Source organism: Tenrec ecaudatus, chromosome 2 (assembly GCF_050624435.1).
Source record: "Tenrec ecaudatus isolate mTenEca1 chromosome 2, mTenEca1.hap1, whole genome shotgun sequence".
Lineage (NCBI taxonomy): Eukaryota > Metazoa > Chordata > Mammalia > Afrosoricida > Tenrecidae > Tenrec > Tenrec ecaudatus.
The window spans coordinates 77,786,063-77,811,682 of NC_134531.1; the positions used below are offsets into that span (position 1 = coordinate 77,786,063).

The window sequence follows — 25,620 nt, forward strand, 5'->3', positions numbered from 1 at the left end:
CAGGCTCTATTGTAGGTATTATAGACCATCTTGGAATCCTAGGAGCTCTGGCTTGGTGCTGAGCAAAAGATTGGGCAGTTTGGACCCACGCGCTGCTCCACTGGAGACAGGTGTGGCAATCTATTTCTCCCCTCCAGGGCTTTCATAGAGATTTGCTATGGGTCGGAGCCAGCTAGGTGGCAGCAGGGTCTGGTTTTGGGTTTGCAATGGTATTTTTATTACTGCTTTGTTGCCAGTGCGGCTTTTGTTGTCGTTAGGCCCCCTCACATTGGTCTCATCCTCCTGCATCCTTGGAACCCCTCAGCTGAGTGTTGCAGCCTCTGAGTGGATCCTTCTCATCGAGCTCTTGCGTCCTCCCTTTTGCTGACCCCACTCTTCGTTACTGAGCTCCCCAGGGACTGGTCCTTCCTCAGACTGTGTCCAAAGTACAGCAGAGCAGCCTTGTCGTCGGCTCTTCTAAGGACTGTTCTTGTTGCACGCCTTCCAACACGGACTGGTTCGTTCTTCCAGCATGCCACGGTATAGTGGATATTCCTAGTCAGCTTCCTACTTCAAGAGCATTAGTTCTTCTCCAGTCGTTTTCATTTCTGGTCCAGCTTTCACGCACATGAGAAATTGATTGCACACACAGGTGATTGAAAAGACCACCTGTCTCGGGTCAGGGACACCTTAGTCCTCAGAGTGACTTTTTTTTTTTTTTTGCTTTTCTTTTAAAAAAAAACAACATTTTATTGGGGGCTCTTACAGCTCTTATCACAATCCACACATACATCCATTGTGTCAAGCACATTTGTACATACGTTTCCATCATCATTTTGAAAACATTTTCTTTCTACTTCAGCCCTTGGTATCAGCTCATTCACCCACCTCTTCTCCCTCCCTCATATTTTTGATATTTGAAGCCTTGATAATTTACACAGTTTTTCACAGTTTTGCTTTTAAATGTTTTAAAGAGATGCTTTGCAGCAGATTTTCCCAGTGCGCGATGTCATTTGATGTATTGACTGCTGCTACATGGACATTGATCGTGGACCAAGTTAAATGAAATCTCTCAGGCTTTCTTTATTTTTTATATTTTTCATGATGTTGTTTATTAGTCCGATTGTGATGACTTTTGTTTTCTCTATATGACAGTACTACTTGTTTTGTTTAGTGCCATAATCACCAAATCTCTCTCACTGATGGCCGTGAATTTAAGTTCTCTATTCTGTGGTCTGACATACTGTTTCATTATAATTCTTCGGACGGTCTGTTAGTATTGCTGCTGAAAGAAGTGTCTGAGATGTGAAGAATATAAGTCATTCTTAATCATTTATATTCTAGTTTGCCTGTAGGAGACAAAAGAGGAATTAGAGGTGCCCCTAATGATTAGAAATTTGTAGGAAGGAGTACCTCACATACTTTCACCTGCTTTGTTGGATGTTCGTAATCAATTATAGCTTTCTTCTTTAATGCTCCCCACTAATAGTTTCAACACATTTTCAAATCGCCACTGTCAGTTGGATTTAGCACTTGAAATCTCCAGTCTCGCTCTCCTTGTGTCTTCTTTTCTTGCTCCTCACTGTACCCATTCGCATATATATGCATTAAGGTTGGTCTCTCCCAAACCAGCCTCAATGCCATTGCGTCAGTGCCAACTCCTGGCGTGCCGATAGCAGAGTAGTACGCACCCTGAGAACTCCTGAGAGGGGAACGGTTCGTGAGCTTACACAGCCTGTCTTTCTTCTGAGGATCGCAGCCCATCATATAACCACTGTGCCACCAGGGTTCTTGTAAGATTGGTCTACAGATAGTTTTTCCAAGTTTTCCAAGATTTGAGCATTCTTTCTCCCGCCCTCATGCTGTTCTTTGCAGTATCAGCCATACCGGTATTGTAAGGTCATGACAGGCGCCTCGGTGCCACTGGTGAAAAGCCTTCACTGTGTATTTACCGTGTACCCGGCTCTCCACTAAGTACTTACCATGTTCTTGGGGATCCATAATGTTCTTGTGGAAACCACTGTATTTTAATTCCACAAATGTTTTGAAGCCCCCTTGTGTTGTATCACGGAGCTCTTTGTACAGCTGTGTTAGACCCCATTATGATTTCCATTTCAGAGTTATGGAAGCCAGAGTAAGGCTGAATCGATAGGAAATGGCAGAGCCTTAATTTAAAGAGAGCCCACCTATATGCTGAGTCCGAATTTTAACCCTAGAGACATGCTTCCAACCAAAGAAAGAATGGCTTAAAGTGAAGATGGCTTAAGCATGAGCATTCCAGCTTCACCCATGCTGGTGCCCGGCTGGAGCCAGAGCTGATTTCTCTGTACTTCCCTAGCTTCCCAACCAATTTGGCACAACTGTTTTCAAAGTCCCTAAGAAATATTTTATTGTGTGTTTATTAAAAAAAAACCTGGTAGATTTTTATTAACATCCTGTGCTCTGATCTTTCGATATTTCGAAAAGCCTCTGTCATCTCTGAGGGTGGCTGTCTCCGTAGATTGTCGTCTGTGTTCACAGATGGCTTTGTTTTATCTGTCCTTGTCCTCTTTGCAACATCCCACTAGTGGATGTAAAATGGTTTCATCTTTTACTTAGGCAGGAAAGAGTTGTTAAAAGAAAAAAAATTTTTTTTGTATAGCATTTTGGTAAACGTTAGGGGAAAACATTGACTTATTTTATCACAACAATCCCATGCAAAGGAAGTTTAATTTCTTCCTCCCTTCTCTTGATCTACTTTATATTATAGTATTTGGAATCTGCATATTAATCAGAACTTCTAAGCAAATTCATTTCAGAAATGAAAAAGAGCTGATTAACCTACTTTTTTACTTATCAAAACTGCTAGATTCTAAAAATCAGTGCATTCTACAGAACTCAGTGTTATTCAGAAATGAAGGCTGGCCGTATAAGATTGTAAAATGGAGGATGACTACATCATTTTATAACAAATCACACAATGAAGTAGCTACATTTCCTAACTGTGAAGACACAGGGAAGCACAGCCTGGCCCAGTCACAGTGACATGTAACCTTATCCATCACGGCCACACGCCTCAGCGTTCTCTACTGCCATGTTATTGTTGTCAATGGGAAATGCATCACGAGATGTTTGATAGTGAGGGGTAGGTGTATTTATTGAGTGTTTCTAAGTACCAGACACTACACAAGAAATTGTCGCCTTCAATTCATTATCTATTTATTAAGCTCAACAAATGACTGTAATGTGATCCCAGACCTGTGGGGATGAAGGAAGAATCACTTCTCCCCCCAAGCTTGCAGTCTAGCAGAAAAGAAAACCGAGAAGAAGCAGATACAATTAAGAGTTCCATTGTGGAAAGGGAATGGAAGACGACATGGAAAAGGATGGCCCGCCCGGGGAATCGCCCTGATCTAGAGAGCTTGCAGGGCCCGGCCCCCGGCCGCGCTGTGGGTGCAGCACCGGCCTGCTAACTGAGGGCTCGTCCATTTGTTTTATGGGGAGCTAACTGCTCTTGCGAGGATGCATGGTCCTGGAAACGCTTTCTTTATGGGGTGGCTTTCTCCGGGAACCGACTGGAGGGCAGTGGGTAAGATACAGGTTACATTGGAGAGAGTGGGATGGGAAAGGGTCAGAAACGGATGGGAGGAGGAACGTGAGCAGGCTGTTTTATAGTGTTTGAGAGAAATGACGTTTACGAAAACTAAGGCGATGACTTTAAGTAAAAATGGAGGAAGACCAAAATCCTCACAACTGGACCAATAGGTAACATCTTGATAAATGAAGACAAGGGTGAATGAAGTTGTCAAGGATTTTGTCTTAGTTGGGTCTGCAATCAATGCTCATGGAAGCAGCAGTCAAGAAATCACACGATGTACCGCATTAGGTAAATCTGCTGCACAAGACCTCATTAGCGTATTGAAGAGCCAGGATGTTACTGCACCGAGCCATGGTATTCTCCATTGCATCATATGCATGTGAAAGTTGGACACTGAGTCAGGAGAACGGTAGAAGAGTCTATGCATTTGAACTGTGGTGCTGGAGAGGAATGTTGAAAGTGGACTGCTGAAAGGACAAACCAATCTGTCATGGCAGAGGTATGGCCAGAGTGCTCCTTCACGGCAAGGGTGGCAAGAATTTGTCTTCCATACTTTGGACATGTTATCAAGAGCCCAGTCCCTAAAGAAGGATATCATGTTTGGTAAAGTGGAGGGTCGGCGAAAAGGAGGAAGGCTCTCAACAAGATAGGTTGACACAGTGGCTGCATCAGTCGGCTCAGGCACAGGAACAATCCTGAGGAGGGCGCAGGACTGTGCAGTGTTTCGTTCTGTTTGTGCATAGGGAGACAATGGGTAGGAGCCAACTCAGTGGCACCTAACAATAATAACAACAACAACAAGGCGTGGCCACAGCGATGGAGAGAAGTGGGATGGTTTCAGGAGGGCCCACGAGGAAGGGAAGGGGCAGTTTATGTGTCAACAAAGCTCTATCTTACTTACTGTGTCATGCTAATCCAAAGATTTGCCCTGCAAAGTTGGCGAACGGGGAAAACTGGAATAGAAAATGAGACTCAATGACAGGACTTCACAGGCTGATTACAGAGATAACAAAGTTTATTGTAAAGTACTGATTTTACAGTTAGCTAGGTAGGATCCTCATGAAAAGTTTCCCTTCAAAATCATGTTCACTAACAATTGAACTGTATGTGATACACAGCTCTGTGTTCAGTGACTGATGTCTCCCTAGCCCTCCAAATATCACTTTATTCTTTCAGCCACTTACTTGTTTGTTCACTCACTCTTTGATACATTAAAAATAATATTTAGGGGGATGGAGGAAAAAAATGAGCTTCTACTAAGGGTTCAAGTAGAAAGAAATGTTGCAAAAAGAATGATGGCACTGTATGTACAAATGTGCTTGACACAATGGATGTGTGGATTGTTATATGAGCTGGAAGAGCCCCCCCCAATAAAATGATTGATGTTAATAGTATTTACTCGGCCCTTCCTCTTCACAAGATATGTTTCCTGTTCTCAGTCTCATACAAATATGACCATCATACTGAATGTGGGCCTTTGATGGGCGTGTGCAGTCCTTCAGGCCTCCATTGGAAGCTGATGCAGGCCTCACCACTTCTCCCCAAGTGCAGCCATCTCTGTGTCTTCCAGTGTCACGCTCTGTTCACCCCTTCTCCCTTCTATTGCTACTCCCAGTCTTTGCTAAGGCTCTCTGGGAGCACTGGGTTTACTGAACGTTTTTCAACTAAGGTGATCCTTCAGTTCAGACAGTAGCCAAGTACAATGGGTCACTTACCAACAGTAGACCTCTAGTATCTTAGTCAAGGAAAGCAAGCTGCCATGGTAGCATTAAATCCCCACTCTCCATGGTTTGGATGCAGTAGAAAAGGATTTCTTGCTAACATGAAGTCCAGCCAGTTGTGGATGGTGGGAGTGGAGGGCTTTCTGTTGTGCTCAAGGACCTGGGCAGATGTGGTAACATGACATGCCTCACAGATCATTCCGAGAATCAGCTGGCCAGTGAGGAAACAAAAAATTTAAGATCATAGGTGGTTTTTAGGAGCTCGGGACTGGGTGGGAGGGCTGAAAGAGGACAGTTCACTCATGGCCACACAGCATTGGCTAGAACTCAGGTGCATACCACACTTACCTGTAGGGGAGACTGGGAGATGTCCAGAGGAAAGGGAAACCTGGTGAGCAGCTAGCCAATCTCTACCATACTTACAAAGACTTTCCTTGTGGGGTACCTGCTCTCTGATTCAGATGATTATGGAGATATGGAGAGGAATTCTGGAGTTACACATTGAACGGCTAACCACAAAGTCAGCAGTTTGAAACCACCAGCCACTCTGTAGGAGAAAGATGAAGGTTTCTACTCCTGTAAAGAGTTAACAGCCTCAGAGGCTCACAGGGCAGTTGTACCCTGTCCAGTAGGGTCGCTGTGAGTCAGAATTGACTTAACTGATAGTGAGGGGTTTTAGGCGGTGTTGGGGTTTTTTGTGTGTGCTTTTTGCCATCTGTAAGGTAAGCCTCCTTGTCTATTTGGAAGTGGCTGCCTCACACGCTTACATGTTAGCGTGGGAAATAAATTCTGAATATATCTATTAATTATTCATATTCTCTTCTCACAGGGAAATAAATGCTCGACTTGATGCTGTATCTGAAGTTCTCCATTCAGAATCGAGTGTGTTTGGTCAGATAGAAAATCATCTACGCAAACTGCCAGACATAGAGCGCGGGCTCTGTAGCATTTATCACAAAAAAGTAAGTGTAATAGAAATTGTACCTGTTACAGCTGGTAATGCCCTTCCACATGGGGCTCCAGGGTATTAAAAGAAACTCTAAGGCTTAGAGCATTGTTTTTAGAATTTTGCTGAATCCTCACAAATGTTAATTTTACGCATCCAACGTTTTTCGTTTTTCCATGTCAAAAAGTGAAGTTTGCTCACTTAGGCTAATGTGCTCACTTTCAGCTCACCGCCATTGAGTTGATTCAGACACATAGAGGCCCCTGTGGGTTTCTGTGACTGTCACTCTACAAGAGTAGAAAGCTGTGTCTTTCTCCCATCGTCACCTCCCGCAGTGCATATTATAGGCCCTTTCTACTGCGGTCTAGTGCAAGATATTCTCGTCTTTCATTCACCAAGGAGAGAATCATAGCAAACAGGAAAGCTCCTTAGACTTGCTACTTTTGTTGATTCTCAGAGAACTCCTTATTTGATTTAGCCAAAGGGAAAAAAATCTGTATTGGGAAAATGTGTTTTTTAAGGCTAGAGTGGTCCTTAGAAACAAAGATGGTAAGACTTCGTCTTACATACTTGGGACATATTGCCAGAAGAGACCAGTCCCTCGAGAAGGACAGCATGTTTGGTCAAGTGGACAGGCAGAGAAAAAGAGGAAGGCCCTCGACGAAATGGACTGACACCGTGGCTGCCATCAGTGGACTCAGGCACAGGGGCAATTGTGAGGCTGGTGCAGGACCGTGCAGTGTTTCATTCAGTTGTGCTTAGTGGCACGATGGGTCAGAGCTGACTGAATAGCACCTACCAACGACAACAACAAAGGAAAACTCTGCTGATATAATATTTGTGGTGGGTGGTATTAATATGCAAGCTCTTTGGATGATGCAGGTGAGTAAAAGGCATCCTGTAGATTTTCCTCACTTATGCTTTAGGCTTTTAGTCACAACAGTAACAAAGGGGATTATCTGTAACTAGGGAAATGATTGACTCTATCTTCAACACATGCCTAAAGTAAAATTAAAATACCAATGAACAGTGTTTATAATGCTGGTCAATAAATTTTCCATAGAGTTTTAACTTTTGCAAGAGTTATTCACATACATTATACCCTTTGTTCCCTATAAAAACTTTATAGGTGCATGTAACCTCCTCCCTGGGGGATGGACAACAGAAAAGTGGGTGAAGGGAAACATTGGACGGTGTAGGATACGACAAAATAAGAATTTATAAATTATCAAGGGTTTAGGAAGGAAGCGGGGAGGGAGGGGAAAAATGAGCTGATACCAAGGGCTCAAGTAGAAAGAAAATGTTTTGAGAACAATTATGACAACAAATGTACAAATGTGCTTGACACAATGGATGTTATATGTGGATTGTGATAAGAGTTGTATGAACCCCCAATAAAATGATACAAAAAACCCAAAAACAAACACACACAAAAAAACTTTATAGGTGATTGACAAAATGCTGTGATTACTATCTTCTTAATAATTAGAAATAGTATGTGGAAGGGATCAATAGCTTGCTAGTAAGTAGCACAATTAGTACTTTAACTTAGTATTTCAACTCCATACCGCTTTTGTGGTGTTGCTGGTGGACATGATGTTTGAGTACCACCAGTTTGAATGTAGTTGTTAGGATGGCCTTTCCTCTCTCCCTCCCTCCCTCCCTCCCTCCCCACTACTTGTCTTAAGCAAATGCCCAAATATAAAGCCTTGCCTATGTAATAATTTAACTTTAGAAAACATGTTATATACTCTAATTTTAGTTGTGGCTAATCTTTGACTTAAAACCAGACTCACTGCCATCAAGTCTCTCGTGACTCAGACTAGTGTTTACCTCTTTTCAGAGTCCCCATCATTCTCTGCCACCCCACAGCCCACTCCGCTTCAAAGGATTTACTAGAATGATCTGTACTGCCTTGGAGAACATTTGAAGTGCTCAAGAGTTGGTTGGTTGTAGACCCAGGCAAACTTGTAAACAAAATTCAAGCCAGAACTGGGAATACATGTCTGGAGGCGGGGGGGATGGGCAGGTTGTCGGTGGGGTCGGTGGAGTCTGTTGCCCTTAGTTGGTGCAGGTTGTCAGTAGTTCACACTGGTGATTGCAGCATCTACTGCTCTGCTAGTTGGAGGTTTTATGCTTGCTGTTTTTGAGGTGACACTGTGGTTTTGGAAACATTTGTGATATTGCGTGCTTGGCCTTGTGCCTGACAATCAGTGTGTATTATTCTTCAGTAAGCAATGGATTTCCAACCACCTTGCCTTCAGTGCTTGGAATACTTCTCTGACGGTGTCAGAGATTTTGTTTCGCTCAAGAGAAAATAAGCGCAGAGCTACAAAAAATGTCAGCTGAGCTTCTGAAGCGCTGACTCAGGCGGTCTGTGATTCTTCTTGCTCTCTGCCACCTGCCGTTTTCTAAACTTTAGTTGGATGCACACATCTCATAAGCTTGGTGTGTTTACAGAAGTATCAAACCTTTGGTGAACGTCAAAATCTCCAGTGTACAGAGCAAGAGTGCCTGTGTCTTTTCCTGAAGGAATTTAGGACTCACTCAGAAGCTGTTTCTGCTTACTCTTTCAATGTTTACACAAGAATGTACTTATAGATTGATTTGGAAAGTAAAGAGCCTGAGTGATTTGGGAACAAACCAAGTGTGAATTTGTTTCTGGCTCTTGGAGCATACCATTAGACATGTGTCGGTTCTTTCACACTCACTTGCTCTCAGTAAGATTCAACTGTATGTGTGATGTGGGTACAGACTGTACCAGTGATGTGAGCTTCATAAAAGGATGAGGTATGTTCTGTTTGGATGTTATCAAAGTGATAAGCATAGGCCTTAAGGCTGTGTTGAAGATGCTGTGAATATGCACAGATTCATGTTTTTATGATGATAACAGTGGAGGATCACAACTGGACTCTGCCTGGTATTTTAAAAATCATTTCTTTTGATAGTAAAACCTCAAATCTTTGAAAATACTATTAACTACATCTCATACTAATTTTACATAAGAACTGTTTTGTAACCAAATGACGTATTAGGGATACCTGAAAAGGATAATAGCACTTAGTAGATGTTGACAGGCAAGTGCATTCAGAATTTTGTTGGTGAGAACAACTGCTTATCTGGGCTTGTCTCCATCCAAGGCCACATTTTTTTCAATATGATGCTAAGCCTGGGGTTTTCCCATTTTTTCATGTCCTGCCTTTGCACTTGTATGTCCCCTTTCACCTTTGTACGAATGCATCATATGTGAGTTCCAGGTTCCACTTTCCTTTAGTACCACAGTCTACTCTCCCATATGGGATGTGTTTCCCAGGTACACTGGCCTTTATGGAGAATTCCACTTCAGTTCCGGTGACCCTATCCTCTCTTTCTGTACAATTAGTTTTATTCCCTGTTGTTAATAATTTTTAAAAAATATGTTCCTAGCATTAATCCATGTTATACGTATTCTTCCTTATTACTACTTATCATTAGTTTAACTCTAAATCTTCCTCTTTCTAGTATATGATAGGACTTCCAAAAGTTCATAGAAAACATGGAATTAAAAGACAATGGAATTTTTGCTGCATCCTTGTACTTCTTTTTATTAAATGCATTATTAAAATTATTTTTTAAATAACCATCTTTTAGAGCTTTCTTCCCTGATTCAGTCAGAACTGGTTATCTTGTATATCTGTTGCATAGCTAAAATCATAAGTTCCTTTTGTTTTTTTTGAGTTGAGTCTTTTTCATTTCTGAATCTGTGTCTTTCATTTTGGTACGTTCTCTGGAGACTTCTTGAGGAAGATGTTGGGATTAATGATGTCTGGAAGTCTTTGTTTTCACCCTACTCTCACAGTTGATTGGTTGTTTGGCTGGGTATAAAATTCTACTTGTAAAGCCTTGTTTTCAATAGTTTCATTGGCAAGTAATTTACATATCATAGAATTCAAGAATTCAGTCATATCTAGGAGACTTGTACAATCATCCCCACATTATTTTTTAGAACATTCCTCTTCCCATGGTTACATCACTTCCAAGATGAGTTATACAATCTCAATCCATTCTAGTGCTCCCTCCCTGCTCCCTTCTTCACCATTTACGCCTGAGATCCCTTTACCTTCCCCATCAGCTACCCTTTTCCCTGTATACCCTGTAGCCCCTTGTATCAGTTATTCTCATTATGCACCCACTCCTCCTGTGCTTCACAGCTGGGAGACCCAACAGAAAAGAATAAAAGACAAGGCTGTGCTAAGGTGGTAAGACTAAAAACATAACGACCATTTTTCTTTAGAATTTTGCCTTACTCAGTTTTTTTCCCCTAACTCTATTACTGCTGAGATGTCCAAAACCACTCCAATACCTGCTTCTTTCTATCTATGCTGGGGTACCCCCGACCCCCCCCAAAAAACCCACAATTTTCCCCCAAAGCTATGTACCGTATATACTCGAGTATAAGCTGAACTGAATATCAGTGGAGGCACCTAATTTTACCACAAGAACTGCATTAAAAAAACTGCATTAAAATATGCTGAAAAAGTCGGCTTATACATGAGTATATATGGTTTTTGAATTTTTTTAACAAAACAAACTTATTACCTTCAACGTATTCTTCATTACCCTTAATATATTTGTCAGATCTGTGATTCCATTCTTGCTCACCTAGTGGGAAAAATGCGTACTACAAAATCTGTCCAGCGGAGTTTTTTTCTGTTTTTTTTTTTTGTGGGTATTCCCTAATATGTATACATACAAAATTTAATGATTTGTTTGTACATTAGCAAAATCAGCGGAGAAAGAAAATGATTTACAACTTTTCAATGTGGTTAGATCTCAAAACATATAAAATCAATCACAATGTGATACCAATACCTAACCAAACCCTCTACCATCAAGTGAATTCAGACTCAGACACTTTGTATAGGATTTCGGAGACTGTGAATGTCTGTGGGAGCAGACAGCCTCATACTCTATTAGCAAGAATATGCCATTATCTAGCATCATTAATGAAGTGGAGGACCTGAAATTTTCTTATTGCTGGTGGTAGTAATGTAAATACAACTACAGCAAGAAAGAATATGACGGCTAATTAGCCCACATGAAAATTGGAGGGCTTTATTGTTTGCAGTGTTCTAAAATTTTGTGGTCTTTCCTAGATTTGGTTCTATTTGTATCCATGTATTAGGTCTTTTAAATCTGGCAATTTAAATGCTGAATTATTTCTTTATCTATCTTTTCCTTTCGTAACTTCCATGATTTGAATTCATTGAATCGCCTGAATTGGTTATCTACCTTCCTAATTTGTATTCTATTATCTTCTATCTCTGCCCTTTCGATTTATTTTCTGAAAGATTTCATCATTTTTACCTCTTACTGCTTCTAATGAATTTTTCATTTTTGCTATCCTGCTTTTAATTTCTAAGAACTTTGGTTGTTGTTCCTGTTTTCTGAATGTTTCTTTAAAAATTAACTTCCTATTTTTGTTTCATGATTATGATATCTGTTTTACTGAAGATCATTATAATATATTTTTAGACGTTTTCTTCTGTCTATTTTCCCTACACGTTCGAAGTTTGTTGATAGCTTATTTGTTTTGATCTTTCTGTTACATGTTAGCATTTTTTTCTTGCATGTGTGCTCATTATTTTTCTTTTTTAAAATCATTTTATTGTGGGCTCGTACAACTCTTATCACAATCCATACATCCATTATCAAGCACATTTTTACATTTGTTGCCATCATCATTCTCAAAAACATTTGCTTTCTACTTGAGCCCTTGGTATTAGCTCATCATTTTTTCCCCTCCCTCCCTGCCCCCTGTTCCCTCTTAAACCCTTGATAATTTATAAATTATTATTATTTTGTCCTCTCTTCCACTGTCCGACATCTCCCTTCACCCACTTTTCTATTGTCTATTCCCCAAGAAGGGGTTATATGTAGATCTTTGTGATTGGTTCCCCCTTTCCCTACCCCTCCTGGTATTGCTACTCTCATTATTGGTCCTGAGGGGTTTGTTTATCTATCCTGGATTCCCTGAGTTTCTAGCTCTTATCTGTACTGGTGTACATCCTCTGGTCTAGCTGGATTTGTAAGGTAGAATTGGGATCATGATCGTGGGGTGGGGGGCGGGGGGGAGGAAGCAGTAAAAAACTAGAGGAATGTTGTACATTTCATCATCATTGTACTACATCCCTGACTGGCTTGTCTCCTCCCTGTGACCCTTCTGTAAGGGGATATCCAATTGCCTACAGATGGGCTTTGGATCTCCACTCCTTACTCCTCATTTACAATATGATTTTCTGTTCTTAGTTGCCTGATACCTGATCCCTTCGACACCTCTTGATCATACAGGCTGGTGTGCTTCTTCCATGTGGGCTTTGTTGCTTCTGAACTGGATGGCCACTTTTTTACCTTCAAGCCTTTAAGACCCCAGCCGCTATATCTTTTGATAGCCAGGCAACATGAGCTTTCTTTCACCACATTTGCTTATGCACTTGCTTTGTCTTCAATGTGCTCATTTTTTGAGTGGGGAATTAACATTCTCCTAGGAAGATGTACACAGAAATATGGCTTGTAAAATAGGAGGTGACTGTAGAGTGATCTCTCTATGCCATGTGAGAGAAATTCTGTTGATCATAACCTTAGCATTTTCCTCTTGAACTTAAGAAATACCTGAGACTCTTTCAACCTCTTGATTGACTCTTGTGTTCTGGAAACTGGGGTAAGGGCAAATGGTGCTGGCTGTTGGCTGGAAGCATCAGTTCCACTCAATGGGAACCACCCCAAAGCATCTTTGAGTGTCCTCGGCACACGGTGGCTGGCTTCCCTCATAGCAAATGATACAAGAAACAGTAGTACAGATACCTTTCATGACGTAGCCACCAAAGCCATGCACTGACATTTCCTCAGTAATCGATAGGTGCACAGACCTATTTAATGTGAACCTCCATGCCAGAGGCAAGGGTCACTGAGGACCATCATGGAGACTGTCCGCCACAATGTGGTTGGCACCTGTTGTTATTTAGAGAACGAGAAATAAAAATATTCCTCCACCATCCTGATACCTACTACCCAAAAGAAACCCTGGGATAAGCCACATATGCGCCACTCCAGGTGCAAGTATCTAAATGTATATCATTCAGATCATAGGTTCTCAGTCTATTTGGTCTACCACCCACTTTTCAGGAAAAAAAAAAATCTCAATGCACTCCTGGCAATTAGAAACTTTGGTGCTGCCATCCATTATCTAGGATAAACTTGGAGGCATTTGCTTTTGGATCACTCCAGCACCCGCGAGGGAGCGGTATTGACCACTTTGAGAAACACTGATCCAGATAATTACAAATAAGATTTTACTATGTAAATAGATCCGTGCATTTATTTATGTATTCGCAGGCATACCTCCTTGTATGGTGCTATCTTTTATTGTGCTTCACAGATGCTGCCTTTGCTACAAGTTGACGGTGTGTGGCAGCCCTCTGTTGAGTACGTCTGTCAGCACCACTTTTCTCCACAGCGTGTGCTCGCGTCACGTCTGTGTCTGTCACATTTTGATCATTCTCACCATATATCAAAGCTTCTTCATAGTCCGTTTCACACTTAATAGGCTACAGTGGAGTGTGAACATAACTTTCATATGCATTGTTAAACCAGAAAAACGATGCGACTCCTTTTATTGGAACATTTGCTTTATTGCCATATTCGCTTTATTGTGAACCAACAGTAACTCTGAGATATGCCTCTGTATGTTTGTGTTATATAGAGGTTTATGATCCTGATCCACCCAGAGGCTCCACAGAAGAAAGGCTTGGCAAACTGATTCCATAAAGACTAATCCAGGAAGACCTTATGGGGCAGTTCCACTTGTGAACACATGGGTTGTCATGAGCCAGGTTCAACTTGATGGCAGTTAACAACAACAACATTTAATATATGTTGAACTTATAGAGACCTGTATCAATATGCACCATATCATATTTTCAACTGTTTCATAAAACCACACTGTATGTGTCTTTCTTAATAAGATCCCATTGCTGGGTATTTGGTTTTTATTTATGTTTTTTAAAAGTATTACAAACAATGCCACTATCAATATCCAGGTAGACACTTTCCTTTCCTACTTGTTTAAGTGGGAAGTATATCTTGTAGACAAATTCCTAAAGAGACATGCACTCTCTTTTTATGAAGAGATGCCAAACTGCTCTTCAAAAAAATGAATTCTACTAATAATATATAAAAATGTCATTTTCTCCACACCTGGAGTTACATGGTAATTATCAGGCTTTGAAGTCTTTGACATTGTGATAAATGAAAACTGCAGTCATGTAGTTTTAATTGGCTTGCCTCTCATTCTCTGTGGAGTTCATAATGTACTTAGGGATGTTCTTGTCTGTGAGCTGTGTAGTTCTCCATCTAGCCTTATTCTTTTGGATTATTCACCTCTTTCTTGTCAATCAGTAAAGAGCTCATTATATTTGGGAGAATTTTGCCCTTTATCTCTCATACATCTTGCAGATATTTCCTCCAGATTTGGCCTTCTTATCTTGGTGTTGTTTACCGTGTTTCTTGCTAGATGGTCACTGTATCTTAACATTAGAAAGTAATGAAAAATGTAATATTGTTGGCTTTGCCAAACCTGGCTTCAGTGATTTTCCTGCTGGCTGTAAGACATGAATTTTAAATAGCGTTTAAGCTGTTGATTTAATATTTAGAAGGTATGGAGCAGCAGTATTTCATTGTAGTTATGCACTGGGCTGCTAACCGCAAAGTCAGCAGTTTGAAACTACCAGTGTCTACATGGGAGAAAGATGAAGCTTTCTGCTCCGGTGGAGTTACAGTCTTGGAAACCCACACTGGGCAGTACTACCCTGTCCTGTAGGATGGCTGAGGATTAGAATGGACTTGATGTCAGTGAATGAGAATTTATAAAATAAATGAAAATTTCTTCATAGTCTGACTTTTAAAGGATGAATCATTAAGCTTTACGAGGGGGTACCATATCCCCAATCAGATTTATTTGGTTCAAAGCTATGTATTTAAATTATTTTACAAAACAACCTCATCACCTTCCAAGTACTCTGCAATACACTTAAGGCATTTGTCAAATCTGCGATTCCATTCTTGCAAACATTTTTCCATCTCATCTGTTTGGATGGCTGACAGCACCTCCCTTGTTTTTTCCTTCACTTCTCTCTGTTCTCAAATCACTGTCCTTTCATGTCTTTCTTCATCCCTCTTCATTCAAAAAGAAGTCTCACTTGTGACATCAGGTGGGGCAGGTGCTTAGGGCCAGAGAGACATGCTGTTTTTTGCCAAAAACTGGCACACTGAGATGGCTGTGTGAGCAGGTGCATTTTCATAGTGACAAAACCAGTCCTCCTTCTGCCAAAAATCAGGCCTTTTTGTCGCACAAAGAAGAACCTCTAAATAGAAAGCTTGATTACACGTCTGACCTGGTGGCAAAAACTACAAATGCACTATCCCCGTCACATTAAAAAAAAAGAAAAGGATAAAAAAGAACATCCGTTTTGGGGGGTACCCCTCATATTTTTTCATACCTCATACTCTTGAGATAAACCCTTTTTCTACTTTCAGTGTTCTACCCAAGAGTTCTTCCTGATCGTCAAGACTCTGTATCACTTGCTGTCGGAACTTCAAGCGTTAATACCTGCTGTGAATTCCCACATCCAGTCCGACTTGCTCCAGGCGTGTATTTTAGAGATCCCGGAACTCCTCGCACCAGTGGAGCATTACGTAAAGATTCTGAATGAACACGCTGCCAAGTAAGTAGCAGGTCCGCAGTAAGCGCCATTGCATGTACTTGCTGTGTAGATTCTTAGTCTCTGTCAAAGTAACGGTAGACGTCCCACACGCCTACATGGAATTGGAAACGTGAGTGGGTGCTAGACATCTCCACAGACTCTATTACAGCTGGAAGTAACACTTTGTTGTCTAACCTTTGGGCACTTCGCCATCTAGGACAGATAGACTTCTTCCACAGACATCACAGGTGACAAGGTAAATCCTAAGCAAAGCCAAGTTGTAGCAGTTTATTAATGCAAACACAGTGTCAAGTGATATTTCATCCTTATTTGCTAACTCTCTGGAGACAGCTGCCTCGTATTTAGTATCTTCAGAAACAGAGTTACCTCACTTGTCAGCCCACAAACAGCCTTAAGTATAGGAAAAATATTTTTACAGTAGTGATATTTGTGTTTCTTGTCTGTGCTTGCAAACAAGTATATAACTAACCCTCTTGGCTTCACTATGGGAATTGTGATCTTGTAAAGAGATATTCTCTAGACCAGCGGTTCTCACCCCTTGGGTTGCGACCCGTTTTGGGTTCGAACGACCCTTTCATAGGGGTCACCCAATTCATAACAGCAAAATTACAGTGATGAAGTAGCAACGAAACTAACTTTACGGTTGGTGCGGGGTCACTACAACCTGAAGGTTGCAGCATGAGGAAGCCTGAGAACTACTGCACCATACCTCCAAACTCACTGTCCTAGTGTTGGTTCTGACACAGAGCGACCCTGCAGGGTGGCATAGAACTGCCCCTGTGGGATTCCGAGATGGTAAAGGTTTATGGGAGTGCAAAGCCTCATTGGCCTCCCATGGAGCAGCTGGTGGATTTGAACTGCCGACCTTGCAATTAGGAGCCCAACTTGTAACCAACTGTGCCACAAGCACCTCTTGAAAGTGACATTGGATAGTCATTTTATCTGTCCTCACAGAAAATTGGGGACTTGGTCATCAGCAGTGGAAGAGCCAGAACCAGAACCTCATTTTCCTGACTGAAAGCTCTTTTTATCATACAATAAATACTAATAATTGGTACCCTGCCTAATCTATATCCTTTAATATATGGAATTGCTTGTGTTTTCATTTTTTAGAGTTGGGGATAAAACTGAATTATTCAAAGACCTTTCTGATTTTCCCTTAATAAAAAAGAGGAAGGAGGAAATTCAAGAAATTACCAACAAGATCCAAATACATTTGCAAGAAATACGAAGAGTACTGAAAAATCCTTCTGCACAGTATGTGACCGTGTCCGGACAGGAGGTAATGCCAGATGAGTTTTTACCTTGCCAACGTTGTTTTTATTAGGTGCCATCAAGCCGGTTCTGACACATAGCACAACCCTGTGCACAGCAGAACGAAACCCTGCCTGGTCCTGCGCCGTCCTCACCATTGTTCCTGTGCCTGATCCCATGTTGCAGCCACTGTGTCAGTCCATGTCTCTGAGGGCCTTCCTTTTTTCCGCTGTTCCTATACTTTTCCAAGCATGATGTGTTTCTCCAGGAACTGGTCTCTTCTGACAGACAAGTTTCATTTGTAACATGTTCTGTTTCATGCCTTAGAAATGTGTTATGTAATAACTTGGTTTGATAAGAATTATTTTAGTAACAGTGTTTATATAAATATATATAATTTTACTGAGCACTCTTACAATGCTTATTATAATCCATACATCAGTTGTATCAGGCATATTTGTACATATGTTGCTATCTTTCTTTTCTAGACAGTTATTTTCTATTGAACCCTTGGTATCAGCCTCTCTTTTTTCTCCCCTCTCCCCCATGCTCGTGACCCTTTGATATATTATAAATTATTATTATTTCCATGTTTCATACTGACCACTGTCTCCTCTTCCCCCATGCTTTCCGTTTTTCTCCCCCTGGAGGGGTGTGTGTGGTTGTGTTTCAAATCAGCTTTCCCCTTCTTCCTTTCCTCCCCCTTCTTCACCCTTCCCATCTGGTATCTTTCTTCCCATTCCTGCTCCTGGTTTGCATGTGTCCTGAGCTCTTATCTCTTATCTCTGGCTGTGCACATGCTCCAGTCTAGTCTGAAGTAAGAGACGTCACTGGAGTCGTGGTGGGAGTGAGGAAGCCTCATGGAACTAGAGGAATACTGTGTGTTTCATTGGTGCTTTACTGCGCCCTGGTTGACTCATCCCCTCCGTGGGCGATGTTCCATTGTCTAAAGATGGGCTTTGGATTTCTGCTCCGATCCCCCTCATTCTTAACCATATGGTTTTCTTTTTTGATTGTTAAGGGTCTTCTGATGCCTGTTACCTGGTCCCGATGACGCCTCATGCTCACACAGGCTGGTGTGCTTCTTCCATGTGGGCTGTTTGTTTTACTGCTGCTTGACCACTTGTTTCACTTCAAGCCTTTAAGATCCCAGACACTCTATCTTTTAATAGCTGGACACCATCTGCCTTCTTCGCCACATTTGCTTATGCACCCATTTTGTCCTCAGCGATTGTGTTGGGAGGGTGAGCATCTCAGATTGCCAATTTGTTAGAACAAAGTGTTCTTGTATTGATGAGGGAGGGTATGAGCAGAGGCCCAAAGTCTGTCTACTACTTCAGTGTATTGCCATATAAATATATGTACATAGGCCAATACTTCTATTTTAATGGATTAAAACTGTGTATATTTTATAATTTGCTGTAGAGTCAACTTGATACTGTGTCTGTTTTAGTGTTATCTGAAATTGCATTACAGAAAATCTTAACTTGTGAATAATAGGTTATAGAATTCATTTACCCTAAATTCATGGTAAAGAAGTTAAGCTTTCAACCAAAAGGAGCTCTGGTGGCATAATGGGTTATACTCTGGGGTGATGACCACAAAGTCCTCAGTTCATATTCATCAGTGAGCTGCTACATGGGAGAAAGATGAGACTTTCCATTCCTGTAAAGATTTGCAGCCTTGGAAATCCATAGACAGCCCTACTCTGTCCTGTAGGCGCTCTCTGAATCAGAATTGACTTGATGGTGCTAAGTTGGAGTTTGGGTCTTGCAGCCATTTAGAATTGAATCCACCCACGGCCATCAAGGAGCCTTGATGGTGCAGTGGTTAGGTAACATAATAGTTATTCTTTGGGCTGTGCTCTGTGCGCTCGGCAGTTCGAAATCACCAGTGATTCCTCGGGAGAAAGATGTGACTTTCTACTCCTGTAAACAGTTATAGTCTCGAAAACTCATAGGGGCAGTTCTATCCTGTACAATGTGATCACTTTGAGTCAGTACTGCCTCTTTGGGCCCTGAGTTTGGGGATTTGGATTTTATTTTTGTACTGCCAACTCATAACGACCTTTAGGACACAGTAGACCTGTGCCAGAGGATTTCCCAGGTTTGTCATCTTTCCGGTAGCAGACAACCTTACCCTTTTCCCTCAGAGCAGCTAATAGGTTTGAACTACCAACCTGGGGTTAGCAGCTGAGCACCTAAACAAGGCTGCACCAAGGCCTCTTCTAGGTCTCTTGCCACCAGCCTTGTAACAAACCCTCTTACAACACCTTTTAAAAGTGACTTTAACTGTGAAAGTTTGTGATATGTACATTTTATATCCATTTAAGTATGAAAGAAAAAAGTTACAACTCTCGGAGGACAAAGAAAATGTCTGAGGGTTTAGGGGCAGATTCTTTTCTGAATAACAAGGTGAAGAACCCTTGAAGGAACTGCCTTCGAACAGTGGTTCCTTTTGAAGAGTCAGTGTTAACCAGTTGCTCTCCAGGTGATGCAGATGGGTGGTGAAACCTACGTCCCCCTCCCCATCCATCTTATGTGTCAGAGTACAAAGTGTCCGCCCAGTGCCCGTGGCCGAGGTTTGGACCAAGATTGCCAGGCCTCTTTCTGAGGGACCCCGGCTGGGTAGTCTCAACCCCCCGACATTTGACCCCCAACCCAGTGCATTAACTGTACCATGTAGGAACCCCTGAAAGTCAGGCGTTCAATGCAAAACACAACGGAAAAACCATTGTGAAAACCTGTAGTTAATAAATGTGCCCTAAACTTATGGTGCTGGTTGGAATATGTTTTTGGAAATGTGTACTTTTGTTTAATTAGATTTTAATATTTAAATGATAATGAGAGAAGAGAGAAATGTGCTTTCTATATGGAGCTTCTGTAGGATGACACCTTTTGGTTCTCTGTTGAGTCTTTTGGCATGCTACCTCCATGCTGCATGTTATTTTAAAATATGTAGATCAAAACTGAAGGGATATGAGAATTTCTGCTTTATTAAAATAGTAAGTTAGGCCTTTGTGAATAATCGTTTTTACAGGATGAACTTTTTATTCCCCTTTAAAAAAATAGCGATTTTTTTTTGTTTTACCAGCAGAGGAAAGCTTAATTTCAAGTTATAATTTTAATATGAACATCAACTTTTTGTATTTACCCAGAAGATTGTTACATGATTATGTGAGATAAACTCTATAGTAATAAATTACAATCTTTATGGATCTGTGCTACTGAATAAATTTAATTATTAATTATATTAGCCTGTCCTGAAGTCTGAATATGTTAAGATGGCTTGTGTAGGCAGCTTTCTACATAAGAAAAATGGTTTAACAATATTCAGATTTATGTCTACTTTCTGAACAGGCAGGCATCAAATATTTAATGTGTCAGTTTCACCACGGAATCATGAACTTGCAAGGCAAAAGTAATGGCGTGGTCCCTTTTCTGGCGATCCTTTGGCCTTCAGAAGTGCTGCAGCAGTGCGAATAGACTTGTGGTAGCAAAGTTGCTGTTTGGTATTACAGTGGGAAGTGCTAAGTGGAAGCGCCAATTCTGCACTTAGATGCTGAGTGATCCTCGGGCTGTTGCTTGGAGACAAACTGAGTTAGCATACCTGGAAGTGATTCAGGGAGCGCTGTGCAAATATTATTTATATTGTAATAATAACCTGATATCAGTAGTTGAAAGCACAAACTGTGTTTGAAAGCACAAACTGTCCATGTATTATCTCATTTAATCTTTGTAGCAGTACACCACGGTGATTGTTACTGCCTCTCAGCAAAGGCAATCAAAGGTTGGCCTCGTGAGGTAAATTACTGAATCAGAAGCCATTCCACCCAGTTCTGCCAGATGCCAGATAGGCAGTCTTTAACTCTTTCATTTCTCTCCCACAATGTAGTATCAGAGATTTTGAGCATCGTGAATTTTATTTGATAAAATTCAAGATAGTTTAGATCCTGTACTATTCAAACAGACAAACACTCCTTGTGTTGCTGCGGCTGTGAGGTGCCACGGAGCCGTTGCGACTCCCAGCGACCTGTGTACAACATAGCAAACCCTGCCCGGTCTGGCGCCGTCCTCACACTGTGGTTGTGTTTGAGCCTGGTGTCACAGCCAGAGGGTCAGTCCAGCCTGTTGAAGACAATCCTCTTTTCCAATGCCCTTCTACTTTACCAGGCACGCTCTGCCCTGATTGCATGGCCTACGTGCATGAGAAAAGTCTCACCTTCCTCACTTTAAGGAGCATTTTGGCTGTACTTCTTTCAAGACAAATAGGATTGTATTTCTGGCATTCCATGGTACTTTCAGTATTGTTCAACAGCACCGTAATTAAAATGTACCAATCCCTTTTTAGTCTCCTTGATTCAATTTTCCAACATCCCTAATCATATGAGGCAATTGAAAATAATGTGATTCAGGTAAGGCCTCAAATATTAACAATTTTCACATAAAAAGAGTAGAAAATTACCTTGGATTCATAAGGAATAGTAAATTGGTTACTTATTATCACTGTTGTATTGATTTTTAATGGAAAGCACAGCGCAGGGATTGACTAATTGGTTTATAGATAATTAGGGAGGATGCTAAATCGTGTTCTTATTTTGTATGCCTTCACCAGATTCAGAGGAAACGCCTGTAGTAGCATAGTGAATTATGAGTTGGGCTGCTAACCACAAGGTGGGCCTTTCAAACCCGTGGGAGAAAGATCAGGTTGTACACCCTTGGAACCATACATCAGGTTACTGTGAGCCGGAAGCAACCCGATGGCAGTGGGTTTGCGTTTATTGTCTCTGATTCTGAAAGTATTTGTTTAGGAGAAAATTAAGAACAACAGGAACTTGCTTGGTTTTTACAGAAGCAGTATCTGATGTAAAAATCAAACAAATTCTGCTTCTGTGACAATTTCCACCTCTTTTACATATATAAAGACTTAGCTTCTCGCCTTGAGTCAATTACGGAATAGATGAACAAACTATATTTGGTGCAGTGTTCTTATAGCTTATTCTGAGGAGTAAAAGCAAATCAGTAGTTTGGGGAAATTTTTTAGAAAAATTAAAATGTTTGAATTCATAGCCTGCAGCACAATCAAGTACCTGGTTAGTAGGTGTAAAATGTGGAGCGTGTTCGCTGATAAATACTCGAAATTACAAGTAGTTGAAAATTCTTGCATGAGAGACAGAAAAGAGGGAAGGGGCAGCACTGTGTTAAAGTGGCGTGGCAGAAAGCAGTTTCGGGAGTGAGTTATGAATTTCAGCAAGCCCTGCAAGGTTGACAGCCTAGGAATACCCCAGACTATAGTCACAGTAGCAATATCTCCGACATTTCATAAGAGAGAATTGGGCCCCAAGAGCAGACTATGGGAGGTTGTTTATGCTAAGCAAGGCCAACTTCTCGCATCAATCACTGTCCGACACACACCATCTGGACCTCCAGAACCAAAAGACACCATTGTGAGAATTTTCTAAGATGTTAAACATGCAGGCTGACTTCCTGCTTTAGTGTGTTTCCTTTTTATTAGCCATACAGTCCTGAAACCAAAGGGCTGCCTGCTCATTCTGAGAATTTGTGATTGAGAATTTTTTTAAAAAATGAATTAACTCAACCAAATTTCTTTTGTAATCTAATATGGGAGAAGGAGCTTACTTCTCCATTTCACTCGACTGATTTTTTTTTGCTATTTTATTTTTATTTATTTATTTTTAATCGTTTCATTAGGGGCTCATACAACTCTTATCACAATCCATATGTACATCAATTATGTAAAACAAATTTGTACATTCGTTACCCTTATCATTCTCAAAACATTTGCTCTCCACTTAGGTCCCTGGCATCAGGCCCTCATTTTCCCCCTCCCTTCCCGCTCCCCCTCCCTCATGAACCCTTGTTAATTTATAAATTATTATTTTGTCATATCTTGCCTTGTCCAACGTCTCCTTTCACCCACTTTCCTGTTGTCCCTCCCCCAGGGAGGAGGTCACATGTAGATCCTTGTAATCGGTTCCCCCTTTCCAATCCACCCTCCCTCTTCCCTCCCAGTATTGCCACTCATACCACTGGTCCTGAAGGGATCATCTGCCCTGGATTCCCTGTGTTTCCAATTCCTATCTGTACCAGTGTACATCCTCTGGTCTAGCCAGACTTGCAAGGTAGAATTGGGATCATGATAGTGGAGGGGAGGGGAGCACCCTCCCCCCAGAAGAATTTATTTCAAAGGACTGCATTGAATCTGCAGTTCCGGGACAGGGACATATCTGATTGGAGCACATGAATGCAGATCAAGGGGGAGTAGGAGAGAGTGGAGCACATCCTGGCCCACCAGGCCGTGAAAATGATGTTCCCAGTTAGAGCAACCAGTCCACAGAGAGGACCACATGGCCGCCCCACTATGAGACATGGCGCCCCTCACTGACCCATAATCCTACAGGGGACAACACCAGAGACACAGTGTGGGAATTGCACCTGATCTAATCCCACCACACCGAGGCAAAACACTAAGGGGGTGCAACAGAACAGCAAGGGAATGGAGCAGCGAGGTCCCCGGGAAGGCTGAAGGTGGACTTTGGAGCCAGGGCATGGTGCCCCAACACACTGGACTGGAAAACACTCCTAAAGGCCAACAAACAATCCTTGAACTAACTACAAGCTTTTCTTCCTTATTGTGTTTTGGTTTTTGACATTGATTTGTTGTTGCTGTTGTTTTGTTGTATGTTGCTACTCAGTTTTGCTCGGTCTTGCTTTTGTGCATGTTATTATCTCCACAGGTCTATCTAAGTAACATAGGCTGGATGAACAATCTGGAGTATAAAAGAACGGGACCCACATTTCTGGGGGACATGGGAGAGGGGGAGGTGGGGTGAAGGTAGTGGTGTTAACAAACCCAGGAACAAGGGAACAACAAGTGATCCAAATCAGTGGTGAGGAGGGTGTGGGAGGCCTGGTAGGGCATGATCAAGGGTAATGTAACAAAGAGGAATTGTTGAATCCCTGGTGGGGACTGAGCATGATAGTGGGACAGGTGGAAAGTCAAGGGAAATAGAGGAAAGAGCTGGGAGGCAAAGGGCATGTATAGAGGTCTAGATAAAGACATGTACATAGCAAATATATTTATATATTAGTAGGGAAATAGATCCATGTGCATATATTTATAGGTTTAGTATTAAGGTAGCAGAAGGCCATTGGGCCTCCACTCAAGTACTCTCTCAATGCAATATTAATTTCTTCTATTAAATTGGCATTCTGTGGTGCTCACCTTCCCTACAGAACCGCTAAAGACAAAGCGGGTGAATAAACAAATGTGGTGAAGAAAGCTGACAGTGTCCGGCTATCCAAAGATATAGCATCTGGGGTCTTAAAGGCTTGAAGGTAAGCAAGCGGCCAACTAGCTCAGAAGCAACAAAACCCACATGGAGGAAGCACACTAGCATGTGTGATCATGAGGTGTCGAAGGGATCAGGTATCAGGCATCAAAGAACAAAAAATCTTACCACAGTGAATGAGTGGGGGAGTGCAGAGTAGAGACCCAAAGAATTTTTTTCTTCTATTAAAAACTCACCGTTGTCAAGTCAATATGGACTCAATCCAACCTTGTAGGACAGAGTAGAACTGCTCCGTCGAGTTTCTGAGGCTGTAAATCGTTGCGGCAGCAACAGCCTCGTCTCACTCTCGTGGTATGACTGTGAGTTTGAATCGTCAACCCTTTGGTTGGCAGTTGAGCGCATTGCCACTGCAACACCAGGGAGAAGAAACACTTCTAGTTGACTTCAAGGTAAAAGAGGGCACAGGGGACCAGTCTCTGCCTGAGGACATATCTCCAGGTTTTAACAAGGAGTCCTTGTTGGCTTCTCTGACACTAAGAGCATTTATTGTCCTCTATGGTTTGCACTCAACTATTAACTTAGAGGTAGGTGGTTTGAATCCATTCCCTGGTGCAGTGGGAGAATTATCCGGTGGTCTGCTTTTGTAAAGTTGACAACCAATAAAGCTCTATGGAACAGTTCTACTCTCTAGCACACAGGAATGCCAGGCCCCTTGGACTCTGTTGAACTCTGTCACACGATCATGGTACCGTGTGGCCTCTGCCTCCGCCACATAAGATTGGAATCTTGCACGTGTTCCACTGGTGCCTCTTCTTGCTTGGGGGTCTGCAGCTCTCCCCCTTCCTGCTTCTGAGGTGGAGTGCTCTCTGTTACACCTGGTGGAAGGACAAAGCCACTAGCCCTGTCTATGTAAGTGTGACTCACTCTTGCCGCTGGTCGCTTGGTCCTAGCCATTCATTTGGCGGGAGTTACAAAGACATGGATGAAAGGGCCTTTACGGACACCTGACCACCCCACCACCACCCAGCCCCTTAGACAGCAACTACCAACTGTGAGGTATTTTTGGGTTT

At 41.8% G+C, this 25,620-nt stretch overlaps 1 protein-coding gene across 1 annotated transcript in view; it reads left to right on the top strand.

The window, feature by feature from the left end:
- The window catches only part of MSH3 (mutS homolog 3), a 197,679-nt gene that overhangs the window by 90,301 nt on the left and 81,758 nt on the right, over nucleotides 1-25,620 (top strand). Inside the window, exons 13-15 of the mRNA XM_075541226.1 lie at nucleotides 6,107-6,239; nucleotides 15,797-15,984; nucleotides 17,098-17,266. Coding sequence (XP_075397341.1) covers nucleotides 6,107-6,239; nucleotides 15,797-15,984; nucleotides 17,098-17,266 — 490 coding nt within the window. The remainder of the gene's footprint in view (nucleotides 1-6,106; nucleotides 6,240-15,796; nucleotides 15,985-17,097; nucleotides 17,267-25,620) is intronic.